This window comes from Dipodomys spectabilis, unplaced genomic scaffold (assembly GCF_019054845.1).
Source record: "Dipodomys spectabilis isolate Male_0828 unplaced genomic scaffold, ASM1905484v1 ptg000796l, whole genome shotgun sequence".
In the NCBI taxonomy this organism is placed as follows: domain Eukaryota; kingdom Metazoa; phylum Chordata; class Mammalia; order Rodentia; family Heteromyidae; genus Dipodomys; species Dipodomys spectabilis.
This window is the reverse complement of record NW_024871473.1, coordinates 150,562-168,383: the sequence shown is the minus strand read 5'-3', so window position 1 is coordinate 168,383 and position 17,822 is coordinate 150,562. Positions and strand designations below refer to the sequence as shown.

Genomic DNA, 17,822 nt, shown 5'->3' with positions numbered 1-17,822 from the left:
CTTCCCACCAGGGAGGAAGACCCTCCCACCAGGGAGGAGGACCCCCAGGCCCCTCCCCCACTGGTCTGTGCAGACAATGTGCAGGCGCACAAAGGGCCGGGCAGCAGGGGGAGGGCCGGGCCGTGGGAACTGCCCTTCCTGGCCAGGGGGTGGGGCAGGGGGCACAGGGCAGAGCCGCGCCAGGTCTGCCATCCTCAGCCCCAGGCTGCAGGCTCCCTCCCAGCGCTGGGTGTGGAGGCCACCAGGGAGGAGGGGGACAGCACGCCTCATGTGACAGGAAAGCCGCATCGCACCAGCAGCCCGGGCCCTCCCTGGCCGCAGACCTGCCACGGGAGAGAAGCAGGCCATGCTTCCTCCACACAGGGCTTGGCTCGCGGAGCCTTTGGCACGGGACTGTGTCTGTCAGAGGTGCAAGCCAAGATCCGCCCTAGTGAGGGACGCTCAGGAGACCTGAGGGCAGACAACCCCGAGGCCCCAAGCTGCTCCCTGGACAGCAGGGCAGAGTGAGGTGTGGAGCAGGCCCCAGCCCAGTCCTGCCCTGTCTAGCGAGGTGTCAGGGGACACCTCTGGCCTGGCACCATTTGTCAGAAAACCCCCGGGGGCAGGTCAGAGTGGACAAGCCAGGCTAGGGTCAAAGCTAGCTAGGGGGCTTGACAAGGACCAAATGTCCAGTAAGTACCCCAGGTCAGCAGCACAGGGAACCAAGAGAACTTCACCCCCCACCCACCCCCAGAGTGAGCAGCAGGGCTGGTGGGCAGGAGTGTCCCTGTGGGGAAGGTGCCCTCTTCCGCAGGGCAGCAGGTGGCGGGGTGCATCTGCACCCTCTTCTACTCCTCCTGATCACGGGGACTGCTCCGACACGGCTTCTCCCAGTGTCCCAGTTCTATGAGGTTCTCCATCTCCCGAGAGAGGCACACACACCTCTTAGCCAAGTCCTCTGTCTGGGCCTGCTGGGGGAAGGCCTCGGCCTCCCCCTCAGGCTGACCCCTTCCCAGCGACCTCTCCACACGGCCAGGGCCAGGCCAGGTGTTGGGCAAAGAGAGGCCAGGGGTCCAGAAAGGACGTCCAGACCCTGCTCAGAGCACCTAGCAGCCGCCTGGAGTGATGCTGGCGACGGCCCAGCTAGTTTCCACACACTGCCCCTGAGCCTCTCCGAGGCACCCTTCCTGCAAAGGGGGGGTGCAGGGGCCAGCGCAGGCTGAAGGCCGCAAGCTGCAAAGCCCAGAGGCCTCTGGGGTCACTCACCCTCCTCTTCTTCATGGCTTCAGTCCCTGGCATGGGGTCAGAAACCCCCAGGCTGAGCTGGGCGCTGGTGGCTCACGCCTGGGATTTCAGCTACACAGGAGGCTGAAATCTGAGTATCGTTGTTTAACGCCACCCAGGGCAGGAAAGTCCACGAGACTCTTGTCTCCAGTTAACTACCAAAAAGCTAAAGATGGTGCTGTAGCTCAAAGCACTAGTCTTGAGTACAAAAGCTCAGAAACAGCACCCAGGCAGTGAGTTCAAGCTCTAGGACTAGCACAAACAAAAAGAAGCCCCGAGGCCGGTCTACCTCCCCATCTTGGGCCTGGATTTCTTGGCTATGCTCAGCACCTGACGGGCAGGGAGAACTGGCCGTGAGAATTCCCAGGGCAGCAGGCCGCAGGACACACGCTTGTCACCGGGCCGGGTCCTCATCACCAGCGGGCCGCCAGCCCTCCAAAGGCACAAGGCCCCAGCCTCTCCTTCGGCCCCCATGCTGTGTGTCTGGGAGCCTCGGGGCTGCCGAGGGCGGGGGGGGGGGGGGTCTGTGAGAGGGTCTGGGCGCCTGAGCCAGTGTGGCCTCTGCTGTCCTCAGCCCAGGCCAGTGTACGGCCGCAGGAAGCTCCCATCCAGCTTCACCCTCCACCCCCTGCAGCCTGACCAGGGCTGCTCCCAGGGGCCATGGAGGGCCCAACTGGACCGTGCCAGCTGGGCTGGTACCCCTGCGGGCACACAGATGGCCAGGGGGGTGGCTGCTGGACCCAGGTGGGCACCTGGGCAGAGGACACAGACGCTCCTGGAGAGCCCAGAAGGGACCTTGTGGGCTCCCACCGCGGGCTGCCCGGGCCCAGGTGTCCCGGCATGGCCATGTCCGCTTTGGCCCCTCTCCACACACACAGCCCTCCTGGGGTTGAGGGACACCTCCTGGGCGGTCAGTGCAGAGCGTGGCTAGAACAGCTCTCCCCATCACCCTGTTCAGATCTGGGGCGGGGAGGGGCTGTGGAGCAGGGCGGAAGGTCCACAGGACTGCTTCAGTTGGCCAGCAGCCGGCCCAGGGGTGCCTGCCCTCCCGGCCCGGCCCTGCCGGCAGTCCCCGATGGCAACGATGGCAACGACAACACGGAAGTGCAGAGTTGGGGCGGGCCGGCTGCTGTGGGACCTCACGGCGTGGGAACGGCCGCAGGCCCCTGGGACCGGGCAGTGAGCGCCTTCCCAGCTTCTCCCGCCCCGCTCACCTGGGCCTTCCCACACCCCCAGGGTGCACCTCCCTCCACCCCCGTGCTGGGGATGCGGGCTGGCCCTGCCCTGGGGCTCCCCAGTGAAGGAAGAGAGTGCACATGCCAGCCCTCCTGGGCTGCCGCCCGGCACGGAGCGGGGCTGCTCTGGCAGGGTCCTTCACGGTCCCCCCAGTCCACCCAGAGCCAATGACATCTGGAAGCCTGGTCCCAGGAAGCGGAAGAGGGAGGACGTGGCCAGTGACCAGGACCAAGTTAGCCTCTGCGCAGCCCCTTTCTGCACAACGGGAAAGCAGAGAAGGCCAGGGCACGGTGACGCCGGGGCCGCCCGCGTCCCAGGGCGCCCCGTCCACAGGCCAGGCAGCACCCCCACGCCCACCCCCTGCCCAGAGCAGTGAGCCAAGCAGCCAGGGCTCCAGACTCCAGCGTGGACAGGAAGTGGGCCGAGAGACCTGCCTGTGGACCGGAGGCCTTGGGTAGGGGCCGGGATGCCTTCAGAGGCGTAGAACCGGCTTTTCCAGCCTGGGCAGAGCTCCCGGGGCCTACTGAGGTGACAGCAGGGCCCTTGAGCCGGCAGTGGACCGTGGGAAAACCAGCACCCTGGGTTCCCGAAGGTGGGGCCAGGCCCGTGTGGACCGCACCGGGCGGCTGCGGTTGCGTGCGGGTGACTCAGCATGAGGCAGCAGCCGCGCCCAGGCTGGGCGGGGGCCAGGTTCCCGAGGGCCAGGAGGCCCCCCGCACGAACCCCGCAGCCCCCGCACCTGCCGTGCCCCCGTGCAGCAGCCGTGAGACGGCTCTCAGCGCTTCCGAGGTGGGCCCAGCAGTGGCTGCCCACACGCCGGCCCCGCGAAAGCCCCAGACCGGGAGCAGGCTCAGACACCGGGCCGAGGCAGAACCTTCCATGGTGGGCTGGGGGCCTCCTGGCAGGAAGGACAAGAGCGGGGGCCGAGGGCCTCACCCGCGCTGCAGGGCTCCCAGGCCGGAGGTGGCAGCAGACCCACGGGTAATGCAACTTCCTGGTGTCGAAAGGCCTGTGGGAAAAGGAGGCGTGGCTGTGCGGGGGCCGCCCAGGTGGCACACTCAGCCACCTGCTCGGCTCCTCCAGGGTCCAGCGGAGGCGCCAGTGATGGCAGCAGACCACGCCCCTTCGCCCCCCTGTGGCTCCACTCGGAGTCCTGGGGACCCCACTTCCCAGGTGTTCCTGAACCCACAAGTGCCTGCCATGACCATGTTTCCACCCTGCTTTGCCTGAGAAAGCTGGGGTCTGCACCTCCTTCCCAGACAGTGTGTGGCTGCCAGGAGAGCCGGCCTCCCCCCCCACACACACCAGGGTGGCCAGTCCAACAGGACTGAGCTGATGGCCAGGGAGTCGCTGCCCTTGCTGCACAGGTCCCCATGAGGAGCCGGTGGGGTTCCATCCTAGCCTGGAGCCACACTGGCCTTTGAGACCCGGGCAGCGGCCGGGCGGGCCTGGGGCGTCTGGGTGCTGGGACGCGTGGGCTGGGGGATCCGAAGCGGCTGCCCTCGCGGACCTTCAACCACACCTAAGTGCTGCTGGCTGCCTGGACCCTGGGTGTGTTCTGTCCAGGCTCTGGGAGCGGGAGGAGCTGTGCAGCCTGGGTTCGCAGAAGCTGCCCACACCCCGGAGAGGCTGGCAGTCGGGGAGGCAGCACACAGGCCTGGGACAGGGTGCGGGGGCATTGTTTGCCTCTGCCCTGCCTGACTTGAGCTGGCAGAAGGGTGGGCGGTGCGTGGGGAAGGCCCGCCCAGCCTACAGCCACCCTCCTTGCTGCAGGCCTGCAGCAGTGACCGGTACCTGGAGATCTCTAAGGCCTCGATGATGCAGCTCAGCGGCCATCAGGAGGGCCCCAGCCACACAGGTGAGGGCCCCCGAGGAGGCAGAGCGGGGCAGGGGGCTGGCTCAGGGCACCATCCAGCCCTGAATGCCCTGGTGACGGCAGTGCTGGCCATAGGGTCAGCTCCGTGGGCCCTGCCCATGTGTGTGTTGCTCACAGCTGCACCCTACGTGTGTGTGTGTGTGTGTGTGTGTGTGTACGGTGAGCATGCCCCACCGGCACTACTGCCACCTCTCCACTTTCCAGAAAGAGGAGTGAGGGGGATAGTGACTCCCCCTATGACCAAGGACAGGAATGGGGGTCAGCCCAGCCCAGGCTGGGAGGAGGCCGCTGGGAGGAGGTGTCTGAGCGCGCTCCCCCGCCCCCACCACGAGGCACGTGTGGAGCTGCAGTAAGGTAGAGAAGGCTGGGAGGCGGGTGCCTGTGGAGACAAGGCCCCTGCAGGCTGCCTCAGATTGAGCCCAAGGCCGACCCTGGCCTCCCAGGTTTTGGTGGGCTGGGGGCAGCTGGCAGTCTCCCAGAGGAAGGGGGGGCAGCCACCCTCCTTGAGGCCACCCGCTGTAGTGCCCCGGGGCCCCACCCAGACGCCTCCACCCATTTCCCCTGGTTTGTAGAGGAAATTCACTAGCATCACAGAGGTGCAGGGTGAGAACAAGACAGGCCGGAAGCCGGTGCCTCACACCTGACATCCTTGCTACTCGGAAGCCTGAGAGCTAAGGATCGCAGTTCAAAGCCAGCCCCCGCAGGAAAGCCTGTGAGAGACTCCTACCTCCACTCAACCACCAGAAAACAGGAAGCGGCGCTGTGGCTCAACATGGTAGAGGGCTCGCTTTGAGCAAAAAGCTCGGGGACAGTGCCCAGCCCTGAGTTCAAGCCCCACAACCGGGAAAAAAAAGTGGGGGACAACAGAAGGATTTGAGGCAGACGCTGGATGGAGGTCGCAGCCTGCTGGGCTTTCAAGAGGGGCTGCGCCCGCCTTCCTGTCTGAATGCATCAGGGACCACTGGCAGAAATACATTTGCCAAGAAAGGATCAGGGTCCTAGCAATGGGCTGACCCCCGGCCCTGGGCCCGGTCACACCAGAGCAGCCCCGAGGGCTGCCCACCCACACTGGCACTCACTGATTTCAAAACAGGCTCCTTGGCAGTGGGCTTATCTCCCATTACCACTGAGGGCTGCCTGCCCCCGCTCCCCGCTCCCAGGCCCCCAGAGCCCTAATCAGCACATCTCCCGCCCAGAACATGTTTCCCAAGGACCTTTGAGCCTTAAGAATGTCCCAAGGGGGGACGGGGGAGGCATCACCTCAGCCTCTCCAGCCCCTGCCCCTCACCCCTCTCCTTTGTCACCAAGAGGTGGCAGTGGCTTGGTGACAGGCAAGGTGGTGCTGGTGGCTCCTGGTCCTTCCACACTCTGATATCTTGTCTGACAGGTGGTAGGGCTGCCCAGAGCAAGGACAAGACGAAGGCAGGTGAGTACCAAGACTCAGGCCTCCTCCATGGGACCCTGATATCTTGACCTGTCCGAAGCAGGGGCTTGGCCCTGCCAAGGGGATGGCCTGGGAGCTCCAGGGGAGGGGCCTGTTCCCAGCAGGTACGGTGTGCTGAGGACAGAGCCAGGGGCCCTTGCTGGGAGGAGGCTCAGAGTGAGGAGGAGGAGGAGCGGCTGGGCATTGTGCTGCGGCAGGGTCAGGTACTGCTTGTCTCCCAGGCAGGGCCTCAGAAGCAGCTCCTGGAGGCTTCACCTATGACCTCCCTTGCAGCTGGCTGGGGGTGAAGGACCCCCAGACCAGCACCCCACACACTCTGAGCAACGGCATCCGGCTGCAGCTGGCAGGGGTCCCGGAGGCTGCAGCCAGACCGCCCAGGCTGCAGCATTTTACTGCTGCATGCGCTGCGGGAAGATCTTCTGGGAGGGGGCCCACCTGGGCTGGGCCACCCTACACTTCTGGGACATCCTAGCAGACGCCCCCAGCCCAGCCTCAGCTCCTCCCAAGGGACGAGCAGCCAGAGGCAGTGGGACAATAAATAAAAAATGACCAATGAGCCGGGCGCTGGTGGCTCACGCCTGTAATCCTAGCTACTCAGGAGGCTGAGATCTGAGGATCGCGGTTCAAAGCCAGCCCGGGCAGGAGAGACCGTGAGACTCCTATCTCCAATAAACCACCAGAAAACCGGAAGTGGCGCTGTAGCTCAAGTGGTAGAGCGCTCGCCTTGAGCTGAAGAGCTGAGGGACAGCGCCCAGGCCCAGAGTTCAAGCCCCACGACCGACAAAAAAAAAAAAAATGACCAATGGAGCTGGACGCCGGTGGCTCACGCCTGTCATCCTAGCTACTCAGGAGGCTGAGATCTGAGGATCACAGTTCAAAGCCAGCCCAGGCAGGAAAGCCCATGAGACTCTTATCTCCAGGAAACCACCAGAAAACCAGAAGTGGTGCTGTGGCTCAAGTGGTAAGAGTGCTCGCCTTCAGCTGAAGAGCTGAGGGGCAGTGTACCCAGGCCCAGAGTTCAAGCCCCACAATCAGTAACAACAATAAAGAACAATGGCCAGGCATCAGTGGCTCACACCTGTCAGCCTAGCTACTCAGGAGGCTGTGATCTGAGGATCTCGGTTCAAAGCCAGCCCAGGCAGAAAAGTTAGTTGGACCCTTTAATTCACCACCATAAAAAGCTTGAAGTGGGGTGACTTTGTCTAAAAAGAAATGTAGTCTTTACCTGACTTACATGACTGTAATCCCTCTGTATATCACCTTTATAATAGCAATAAAAATGTACAACAAAAAGCCATCAGTACACATGGTAGAGTGCTAGCCTTGAGAAAAAAAGGTGGATGGAGGAAAAGCTCAGGGGTGGTGACCAGCCGAGTTCAAGTCCCAGGCCCTCTCCCCCCACCCCCCCCGCGTGTGGCCTTGTGTGTCTGCTTAGCACTTGTACCACACGGCCGCCGGCTTCAAGACGGCAGTCCTCACACGCACACGCACGCGTGTGCAGCTCCTCAAGGCTAGGCCGCCCCTCCGAGAGAGAAGAACAGCGTCGGCATGGGCGCCTGACCATCCGGCCGAGGACTCCCATCCAACCCCTCCCTGGCCACCACTGCGTGAATGGTCCTACGGCTGCCTCTTTCCTTGAGGGAGCCGAGGCCCGAGCAGACACTGCTGACCACCCTGGGCACGCTGGGCAGGCTGGTGCCAGACAGGGAACCCAATCGCAGAAATGGAGGACCAGAGGTGAGGGTCAGGAGAAGGCCCGGCCTGGGCTCCAGCTTCGTCTTCCTTGCTCAACCCTCAGGAATGCACCCCTCACATCCCTGTCCTCTGCTTCCTGCCCTCAGGGGAACCCAGCTCAGCTGCACCTACAAGCCCCAGCTCAGGAGCAAGGGCCTCAGGCAACACCAAGCCTACCTCTGCCACCCTCCCTGCAGCCCCCAACCACACCAGAGCAGTGGTGCCCTGGGAGCTGCAGCCTGCCATTCGGCCCCAGCAAACTGCAGGTTCCATTCCCAGACGGGAAGAACAGGGCTTAGAGAGGGCAGAGGTCCAGGCTGGGGTTCCCTGCCCTGTCTGGACCCCAGAGTGGTCTGGGATCAGCCTCAGGAGGAGGCGTGCCAGCGAAAGCCAGTGTCCTGGGCTGAGGATGGTCACCTCGCTGACCAGGCAGCCAGGGCCTGTGGTGCCGGCCGCGCTAGCAGCCAGCCAGCAGCGGCCTCCTCACAGAGATTGTCTGCCGCAGTTCCCGCCGGGCTCCTTCCTCTGCTCTGGCCTGTGCTGGCGGGGCCCAGTGTTTGTTATTTGATTCCTCTTCTTGCTCAGCCCCTCTACCAGGTGTCTGGGCTGCTGGGAAGAAACACTCTCCTCTTTCCCACGCTCCCCGACACATTTTAATGAATTAGCTGGAAGCCCCTCCTCCCTGCCCGCCGGCCGCCCTCCCCTGCTCAGTCCTTTAAGGTGGCCGCGAGCTCCGCCCCGCTCTGGCCAGCTGTCCCGTCTGCACTGTCCTTCCTTGGCCCTTCTAGATTGCTTCCACTGCCCCACCCAGACAGCCCCCGGCCTGGTCCCAGAATGCTCACCACTCTGCCCCTTCAGGAGAATTGCCCCACCTTGGCCAGTTGCTGCCCTAAGAAGGAAGGATAGGGGCGGGGGCCTAGAGAGAGAAGAGGCCCTCATTGTGGCCTTCTGGGGATGGCGGCGGGTGGGCAGCGCGCCCTCAGAATAGGGAGGAGGTGACTGGCAGAGTCCAGCCTGTGAGCTACCTAGGTCCAGGCAAGGGTCACAGATAGGAAGATGCAGAGACGCTGGGTCCTCCAGCAGCCTGGCTGGCCACAAGCGCACACCCTCCAGTCCCCTTTCCCCCAGCAGCATCTGGAACAAATGTCCACCTTTTGTTCGTGTCCCTCTGTAAACATTTGGGTGGTGCTTGCTGGGAGCCAGGGCCCCAAAGCCCCCACTCCCCAACCTCAAATTTGGCAGTGTCCAGGAAGACACTGTGTGAGCCCAGCAACTTGGAGACAATCCCCTCCGCTGGTCTCAGGGAGCAGGAGCCGAGGACTGCGTGGCCCCGGGGGGAGCCGGTGTGGGCCCCGTCCTAGCTGTACGGTGGGGGCATCCCGGCCACGTCGGTGTGACCCCTGGCCCCTGACCCGGCACGGTGACCTCAGTGTAGGCTCCCACTAGGGCAGAACTGCCACATCAGCCAGACCATCCCGCCCAGGGCTGGCCGGGACGGTCGCCGATTTCACGGCCCATGGCGGCCTGGGGTTCCCACACTTGGTTCACACAGGCCCCTTTGTCTGCCGCCTGCTGCGGTGGGAGCCGCACTTTTCTCCCAGGCTTTGCTGGGGCTGCGCGTCTTCCCCAGGCCGGCCGCGGCTGCGTCCCCACCGGAGCCCAGCAGGGACAGCCCTGGGCCCAGCGCTCTGGAGCGCGCGTGGGCTCGGGGCTAGCTGCACCCCGAATCCCAGAAGGCCAGTGCGGTCTGAGGGGCCGGGAGGCCCGCCAGGCGGGGCTGCCCGCACGGGCCGGCGGGCGGCGGGGCTTTGTGGCAGCCACCTGCCAGGCCCTGGTCTGGGAAGGAGCTGCCGCACGGTCCCGCACGGCCGCGGGGCGTCCGCAGCAGGGGCCCGGGGCGCCTGACACCCCCCCCCGCACGGCCGCGGGGCGTCCGCAGCAGGGGCCCGGGGCGCCTGACCCCCCCCCGCACGGCCGCGGGGCGTCCGCAGCAGGGGCCCGGGGCGCCTGACCCCCACCCCGCACGGTCCCGCACGGCCGCGGGGCGTCCGCAGCAGGGGCCCCGGGCGCCTGACACCCCGCACGGCCGCGGGGCGTCCGCAGCAGGGGCCCGGGGCGCCTGACCCCCCCCCCCGCACGGCCGCGGGGCGTCCGCAGCAGGGGCCCGGGGCGCCTGACACCCCGCACGGTCCCGCACGGCCGCGGGGCGTCCGCAGCAGGGGCCCGGGGCCCGGATTCCGGATTCCTCGACCAGCCCCGGAAGGAGCCAGGCCCCGGCGTGCGGGCCCCGCTCGGGGGTCCGGAGACCCCTCCTCCTTAATTCCCCGCCCGACGGTTCGCTTCTAACCAGGAGTTCCCGCCTCCACGGACTCCCGCCCACGGAGGTGGCCCGGAACCGCACCTGGGGCCCCGCCGGGCCCCGCGCTCGCGGAGGCGGCCGGGCCGCCAAGGCAGCGGCGAGTGGTCCGTGACCGCTCCCACGGCGAGCCCCGGGCTCGTCTGGCCAGGGCGGGTCGGGCGGCCGCCCTCCCGGCGCCCGCGGGGAGGCCCGGCCCGCCACCACGCTCGCGGTGCGCGCGGACGCCGCGCTGCGAGCGGCGCGGGCCGGGCCTGGCGGGCCGGGCCGGCCGCCCCGGGACTCCGGATTCCCTGGACGGCCAGAAAGGCTGTGGGCCGGCGACGGCGGACGGAGCCGGCGGCCCCGAGCGAGTGGCCCCGGCGGCGCGGAGCGGGGACCCAAGGAGCCGCCCGGCGATCCCGCCCGGCACAGCCCAGGACCAGCGCCGCGGAGCGCGCGGCCGCGAGGCCCCGCCCCCAGGACGCCCTGGGACACGCCCCACACGCACGGGCACGCCCCTGCCGCCGAGGCCCCGCCCTGGACGCACGAGGCCCCGCCCCCAGACGCCTGCTGTGACGCCCCCAGACGCCAGAGGCCCCGCCCCTGTCCGGGCGCAACCCAATGGCGGGCTCCGGGGCGCGCGCGTCACGGGAGTCCATTGTTATGCAAATATACGGACGCTAAAAGGCGCCCGGGCGCGGCGGGCGACCCAGAACGGCGACGCTGGGGACGCGCGTGGGGACCGCGTGGGAGCGCAGGCCGAGCCCTCAGGGACTGCGGGCGCGGCGCGGCGCGGCGCGGGCTCCGGCTGCTCCCGGCCCCTTCGTCCGCCCGCCCGGGCGTGGCTGAATGCGGTGGGGGCCCCCGGGCGGAGGCCCCTGGCCCCTAACGCCCGCAGCGCGCCGGGCCGGCGTGCGGGGCCCGGGGGCGCGGCGCCCCCCATGCGCCCGGGCGCGCGCCGAGCCCGCCGGGGCCCCGCGCTGAGCCCCGGGCCGGCGGCAGCATGAGCCAGGCCGAGCTGTCCACCTGCTCGGCGCCGCCGACGCAGCGCGTCTTCCAGGAGGCCGTGCGCAGAGGCAACACGGCGGAGCTGCAGTCGCTGCTGCAGAACATGACCAGCTGCGAGTTCAACGTGAACTCCTTCGGGCCCGAGGGCCAGACGGCGCTGCACCAGTCGGTCATCGACGGCAACCTGGAGCTGGTGAAGCTGCTGGTCAAGTTCGGCGCCGACATCCGCCTGGCCAACCGCGACGGCTGGAGCGCGCTGCACATCGCCGCGTTCGGCGGCCACCAGGACATCGTGCTCTATCTCATCACCAAGGCCAAGTACGCGGCCGGCGGCCGGTGACGCCCGCCCTTCCCGCCAACTACCTCGGCGCCCGCCCCGGGGGCCCGGAGCGCGGCGCGGCCCCGCCGCCTCCCCGCGCCCGGCCCGGCCCGGCCCCGGCGCCTTCCCACGGCCCCCGCCCTCCGGCCGCCGCGCGCGGGGCGGGGCGAGCCCGGCCGCTTTTGAAATCCGAGTCCGGCCGCCGCGAGTTCGGAATCCCGAGATACCGGATCCTCCGCTTTCTCCGGACGGCCACCGGCGCGCGGCCCGGCGGCGGGCGCCCCGGCTTCCGCCCGCCCGCGGCCGGCGCTGGAGCGGAGGCGCCGCGGCCCCGGGGCCCGGGCCCCTCCCGGGCGCGGCGGGCGGGCGCGGGGCGCGCGCGGCTCTGCGCCCAGGAACTTGAGCCTACCACGTCTCGGTGGCACCGAAAACTCCGCCGGGCCGGCGGTGCTCCCGGCCCCGCGCCCCGCGCCCGCGCCCCGCCGGCCGGCCCTCCCCGGCGAGGTTGGTGAAAGGCGACCGGATCTCCACGGCGGAGCGTCCTAGCCTAGGACGGTCGGAACGGCTAGCGCGCCCGGCCTCGGAGCGCGGACCCGCGGGGACGGACCGCGCCGCGCCTGCGCCCTATTTATAGTTGGATAAAGTACCTGGAAGCCTGCGCCTCCCGGGCCGCGCTGGGGCGGGCGGGGCGGCGCGGCCCGGCCCGGACGCGCCCCTTCCTGGTTTCCGTGGCTCCGTTTTCTATGCAACCCCACACCCCTTCTTGTTTTGATCCTGGGAACTGAAGGGAGGCTGAATTATTCACATTTAAATGAGGTTTCCCCTTCTTGGAGGCGCCGCTGACCCTGCGTGCAAAAATGGGGAGCGCCCGCGTTGGCAGGTGGGCGCCGGCCGGAGGACCTGGGCAGCCCCGGTGGCCCGGAGCGGGTGCTGGGCGCGCGGCCCGCCGCCGCCTCGTAGTTGTGTTAGTGAACGTTGAACGTCCCGCGCCGGGGCCTCGGAGCGGACGGTAGAGACTTGTAGCCCAGCGTGAAAAATTTATAAATAAATTTTTCATTGGTCTTTTTGTATTAAACGCAGTTCGCTCGTTCTTGGTCTCGGCAAACGTCGTAGAGAGAAACCCCCTTCGGAGACCCCTTCGGCTGCCGGCGCTACCTGCACCGGGCTGGGCTCCTGTCCACCCCGTGACAGGGCTCCTGGCCTGTTCCACGGCCACGTCCAGGTTGGCCACGGGCAGGGCTGTGGGAAACCAGGGGGCCGGGGCGGGCAGCCTGTGTCGGCCCGCGGAGGGCCCCCTCTGGCGGGAAGACCTGCGGGAGCCCTTCCCGCGTCCCAGCCCTGGGGGAACTGGCCACGCTCCCTCACCGACTGCAGCCCTGTGGCTTAGATCCGGAACGTCACAGTGCTCCCTCTGAACAGGAAAAACCCTGCAGGCAAGGCAGAGCCCCGGCCCGGGGAAACAAGCTCAGGGCCCGCCTGCGTGAGGCTCTGAGTCTACTCCAGGACCCCTTCTCTGGGGCGGGGAGGGAAGCAGAGGCAACCTGCTGGGGCGGAGGGTTTGCAGGGCACTTCCTGAACTAGCGATTGGCAAGGAGACGGAGAAGGGGCAGGCAGGCTGGGCCGCCTGAGGCAGTGAGGCCACTGCTCCTGGGCAGACCCGGACCGCCGCCCAGGCCTGCGCCGCCCTCCATCTTCAGTTGGTTAACCCACCGCCCACCGCCGCTGCCCGGGTGAAGAGGGATGCGTACTATGCCAGAGACTGAAGGCCGGTGCCCACCGCCCATCCTAAGCAGACCTGGGAAGAGACCACCTGCGCCAGCTGGAGGCTGCCAGCCAGGTGTCCCCGAGCTGGCACAAGATCCGGGCCAAGTCTGTGACCAGATTTAGGCAACTCTGAGGCCATGGAACTGCACCCAGCAGCCATCACCTTTCTCTCCTGACCACTGCCAGGAGGTGACAGGGGCTCAGGAAGCAGCCATTTACGGGCGGGGGGGGGGGGGACATCCTCTCACCTGTGTGTGTGTGTGAGACATCCCCTCACCTGTGTGTGTGTGACATCCCCTCACCTGTGTGTGTGTGACATCCCCTCACCTGTGTGTGTGTGGGGGGGCTGACGCTCTCTCATCTGTTTGGGGGGGGGCTGACGCTCTCTCACCTGTGTGTGTGTGGGGGGGGGCTGACGCTCTCTCACCTGTGTGTGTGTGGGGGGGGGCTGACGCTCTCTCACCTGTGTGTGTGGGGGGGGGGGGCTGACGCTCTCTCACCTGTGTGTGTGTGGGGGGGGGCTGACGCTCTCTCACCTGTGTGGGGGGGGGGCTGACGTTCTCTCACCTGTGTGTGTGGGGGGGGGGGCTGACGCTCTCTCACCTGTGTGTGTGTGTGGGGGGGGGCTGACGCTCTCTCACCTGTGTGTGGGGGGGGCTGACGTTCTCTCACCTGTGTGTGTGTGGGGGGGGGGCTGACGCTCTCTCACCTGTGTGTGCGGGGGGGGGGCTGACGTTCTCTCACCTGTGTGTGTGGGGGGGGGGGCTGACGCTCTCTCACCTGTGTGTGTGTGGGGGGGCTGACGCTCTCTCACCTGTGTGTGTGTGTGGGGGGGCTGACGTTCTCTCACCTGTGTGTGTGTGGGGGGGGGGCTGACGCTCTCTCATCTGTGTGTGTGTGTGGGGGGGCTGACGCTCTCTCACCTGTGTGTGTGTGGGGGGGCTGACGCTCTCTCACCTGTGTGTGTGTGGGGGGGGCTGACGCTCTCTCACCTGTGTGTGTGTGTGGGGGGAGCTGATGCTCTCTCACCTGTGTGTGGGGGGGGGGGGCTGACGCTCTCTCACCTGTGTGTGGGGGGGGGCTGACGTTCTCTCACCTGTGTGTGTGGGGGGGGGGGGCTGACGCTCTCTCACCTGTGTGTGTGTGGGGGGGGGGCTGACGTTCTCTCACCTGTGTGTGTGTGTGGGGGGGGGGCTGATGCTCTCTCACCTGTGTGTGTGTGGGGGGGGCTGACGCTCTCTCACCTGTGTGTGTGTGTGGGGGGGGCTGATGCTCTCTCACCTGTGTGTGTGTGTGGGGGGGCTGACGCTCTCTCACCTGTGTGTGTGTGTGGGGGGGGGCTGACGCTCTCTCACCTGTGTGTGTGTGTGGGGGGGGGGCTGACGCTCTCTCACCTGTGTGTGTGGGGGGGGCTGACGCTCTCTCACCTGTGTGTGTGTGGGGGGGGGGGCTGACGTTCTCTCACCTGTGTGTGTGGGGGGGGGGGCTGAAGTTCTCTCACCTGTGTGTGTGTGTGGGGGGGGGGCTGACGTTCTCTCACCTGTGTGTGTGGGGGGGGGCTGACGCTCTCTCACCTGTGTGTGTGTGGGGGGGGGCTGACGCTCTCTCACCTGTGTGTGTGTGGGGGGGGGGCTGACGCTCTCTCACCTGTGTGTGTGTGGGGGGGGGCTGACGTTCTCTCACCTGTGTGTGTGTGGGGGGGGCTGACGCTCTCTCACCTGTGTGTGTGTGTGGGGGGGCTGACGCTCTCTCACCTGTGTGTGTGTGGGGGGGGGCTGACGCTCTCTCACCTGTGTGTGTGTGGGGGGGGGCTGACGTTCTCTCACCTGTGTGTGGGGGGGGGGGCTGACGCTCTCTCACCTGTGTGTGTGTGGGGGCTGACGCTCTCTCACCTGTGTGTGTGGGGGGGGGCTGACGTTCTCTCACCTGTGTGTGTGGGGGGGGGCTGATGCTCTCTCACCTGTGTGTGTGGGGGGGGGGGGCTGACGCTCTCTCACCTGTGTGTGGGGGGGGGCTGACTCTCTCACCTGTGTGTGTGTGTGGGGGGGGCTGACGTTCTCTCACCTGTGTGTGTGTGGGGGGGGGCTGAAGTTCTCTCACCTGTGTGTGTGTGGGGGGGGGGCTGACGCTCTCTCACCTGTGTGTGTGTGGGGGGGGGCTGACGCTCTCTCACCTGTGTGTGTGGGGGGGGGCTGACGCTCTCTCACCTGTGTGTGGGTGGGGGGCTGACGCTCTTTCACCTGTGTGTGTGGGGGGGGGGCTGACGCTCTCTCACCTGTGTGTGTGTGGGGGGGCTGACGCTCTCTCACCTGTGTGTGTGTGTGGGGGGGGCTGACGCTCTCTCACCTGTGTGTGTGTGGGGGGGGGGCTGACGCTCTCTCACCTGTGTGTGTGGGGGGGGGCTGACGCTCTCTCACCTGTGTGTGGGGGGGGGCTGACGCTCTCTCACCTGTGTGTGTGTGGGGGGGCTGACGCTCTCTCACCTGTGTGTGTGTGGGGGGGGGGCTGACGCTCTCTCACCTGTGTGTGTGTGGGGGGGGGGCTGACGCTCTCTCACCTGTGTGTGTGGGGGGGGGCTGACGCTCTCTCACCTGTGTGTGTGGGGGGGGGCTGACGCTCTCTCACCTGTGTGTGGGGGGGGGGGCTGACACTCTCTCACCTGTGTGTGGGGGGGGGGCTGACGCTCTCTCATCTGTTTGGGGGGGGGGGCTGACGCTCTCTCACCTGTGTGTGTGTGTGGGGGGGCTGACGCTCTCTCACCTGTGTGTGTGGGGGGGGGGGGCTGACGCTCTCTCACCTGTGTGTGGGGGGGGGGCTGACGTTCTCTCACCTGTGTGTGGGGGGGGGGCTGACGTTCTCTCACCTGTGTGTGTGTGGGGGGGGCTGACGCTCTCTCACCTGTGTGTGTGGGGGGGGGCTGACGCTCTCTCACCTGTGTGTGTGTGGGGGGGGGCTGACGCTCTCTCACCTGTGTGTGTGGGGGGGGGGGCTGACGCTCTCTCACCTGTGTGTGTGTGTGGGGGGGCTGACGCTCTCTCACCTGTGTGTGTGTGTGGGGGGGGCTGACGCTCTCTCACCTGTGTGTGTGTGGGGGGGGGCTGACGCTCTCTCACCTGTGTGTGTGGGGGGGGGCTGACGCTCTCTCACCTGTGTGTGTGTGGGGGGGGCTGACGCTCTCTCACCTGTGTGTGTGTGGGGGGGGGGGCTGACGCTCTCTCACCTGTGTGGGGGGGGGGCTGACGCTCTCTCATCTGTGTGGGGGGGGGGCTGACGCTCTCTCACCTGTGTGTGTGTGGGGGGGGCTGACGCTCTCTCACTTGTGTGTGTGTGGGGGGGGCTGACGCTCTCTCACCTGTGTGTGTGGGGGGGGGGCTGACGCTCTCTCACCTGTGTGTGTGTGGGGGGGGGGCTGACGCTCTCTCACCTGTGTGTGTGTGTGGGGGGGGCTGACGCTCTCTCACCTGTGTGTGGGGGGGGGGCTGACGCTCTCTCACCTGTGTGTGTGTGGGGGGGGGCTGACGCTCTCTCACCTGTGTGTGGGGGGGGGGCTGACGCTCTCTCACCTGTGTGTGGGGGGGGGCTGACGCTCTCTCATCTGTGTGTGTGTGGGGGGGGGCTGACGTTCTCTCACCTGTGTGTGTGTGGGGGGGTGGCTGACGCTCTCTCACCTGTGTGTGTGTGGGGGGGGCTGACGCTCTCTCATCTGTGTGTGTGTGGGGGGGGGGCTGACGCTTTCTCACCTGTGTGTGGGGGGGGGGGCGGCTGACGCTCTCTCACCTGTGTGTGTGTGGGGGGGCTGACATCCTCTCACTTTTGGGGGGATTGATACTCTCCCTCTAAGGAGCAGGTCAGGGGCACTGGGGATCCTGGAGAACACATTTGGAGAGCGCCCGCACTGACTCCCTATCCAGTCTTCTCCCCTGCAGCCACTGGGGGAGCAGGCGGCCTGCTGTCTCCCTGGCAGGTGGTGGACACAGGGGCCTTCACCCCGCAGGGCTTACTCTGAAGCCAAGGTCTTCTCGCCCTGGAGAGGGGGGAGGCCCCACCAGAAGCGCCCAGAGCCAGGGGCAGTGCTCCCCGAGAGCAGCTCAGGGACAAGGTGGCCAGGGCGGGCAGAGAGCCAGGCTGTCTGTGGGGCAGGACCGGCGTCCTCTGGGCAGGACCAGACCCAAGTGGCCGTCTGCTGCCCTCGGCCCTTGATCGCGGCCTGGGCACGCTGTCCTTCCCAGCTCCACTCGTGAGATGCCAATGGCAGCTGGGACTGGCAGCAGGGACAGAGGAGTCCGCAGTAAGGGCGGTCTCCTGGCCGCCCAGAGTTGGACAGGTGGCCTGTGCAGGTGACTCGGGTCCTGGCCGCCAGACCTGCAAGTGCCTGCCCAGCCAGGGGACGGTGCAGGGGGAGGGGGGGGTCCAGTGCAGAGAAGGGGGTGTCCAGTGTGGGGGGGGTGGGGGGGGAGGTTGTCCAGGGCAGGGGGGGTCAGGTGGGAGTGGGGTGGAGCAGGCGGGGGCAGAGCAGGTGACTGAGACACCGCCCAGACAGGAGGGACCAGGGGGAGGCCAGGCACTCTGGGTCCTCTGCGTCCTCGCTGCCCAGCCTGCACTGGGAGGGGGTGCTGCGGTGAGTCCAGGAGAGGTGCACAGAAGCGGCTAGCCGGCCAGGAAAGGAGGGTGGAACGCAGCCCGGGAAGAGAAGGTGCGCTGGACGGACTGTAGAGAGACAGCAGAAGCAGAAAGGGTTCACACATCATGGTGGGGCAGGAAGCGGGGTGCGCACGGGGTGGGGGTGGGAGGCGGGGTGCGCACGGGGTGGGAGGCCGTGCGCACGGGGTGGGGGTGGGAG

At 67.2% G+C, this 17,822-nt stretch overlaps 1 protein-coding gene across 1 annotated transcript; it reads left to right on the top strand.

Moving 5' to 3' along the window:
- The first annotated feature begins 10,862 nt into the window (after positions 1 to 10,862).
- On the top strand, positions 10,863 to 11,279 carry LOC122102561 (NOTCH regulated ankyrin repeat protein). Its single transcript, XM_042673309.1, has one exon. It carries the CDS (start codon positions 10,895 to 10,897, stop codon positions 11,237 to 11,239), a length of 345 nt encoding a protein of 114 aa, XP_042529243.1. The 5' UTR covers positions 10,863 to 10,894; the 3' UTR covers positions 11,240 to 11,279.
- The last annotated feature ends 6,543 nt before the right edge of the window (positions 11,280 to 17,822 follow it).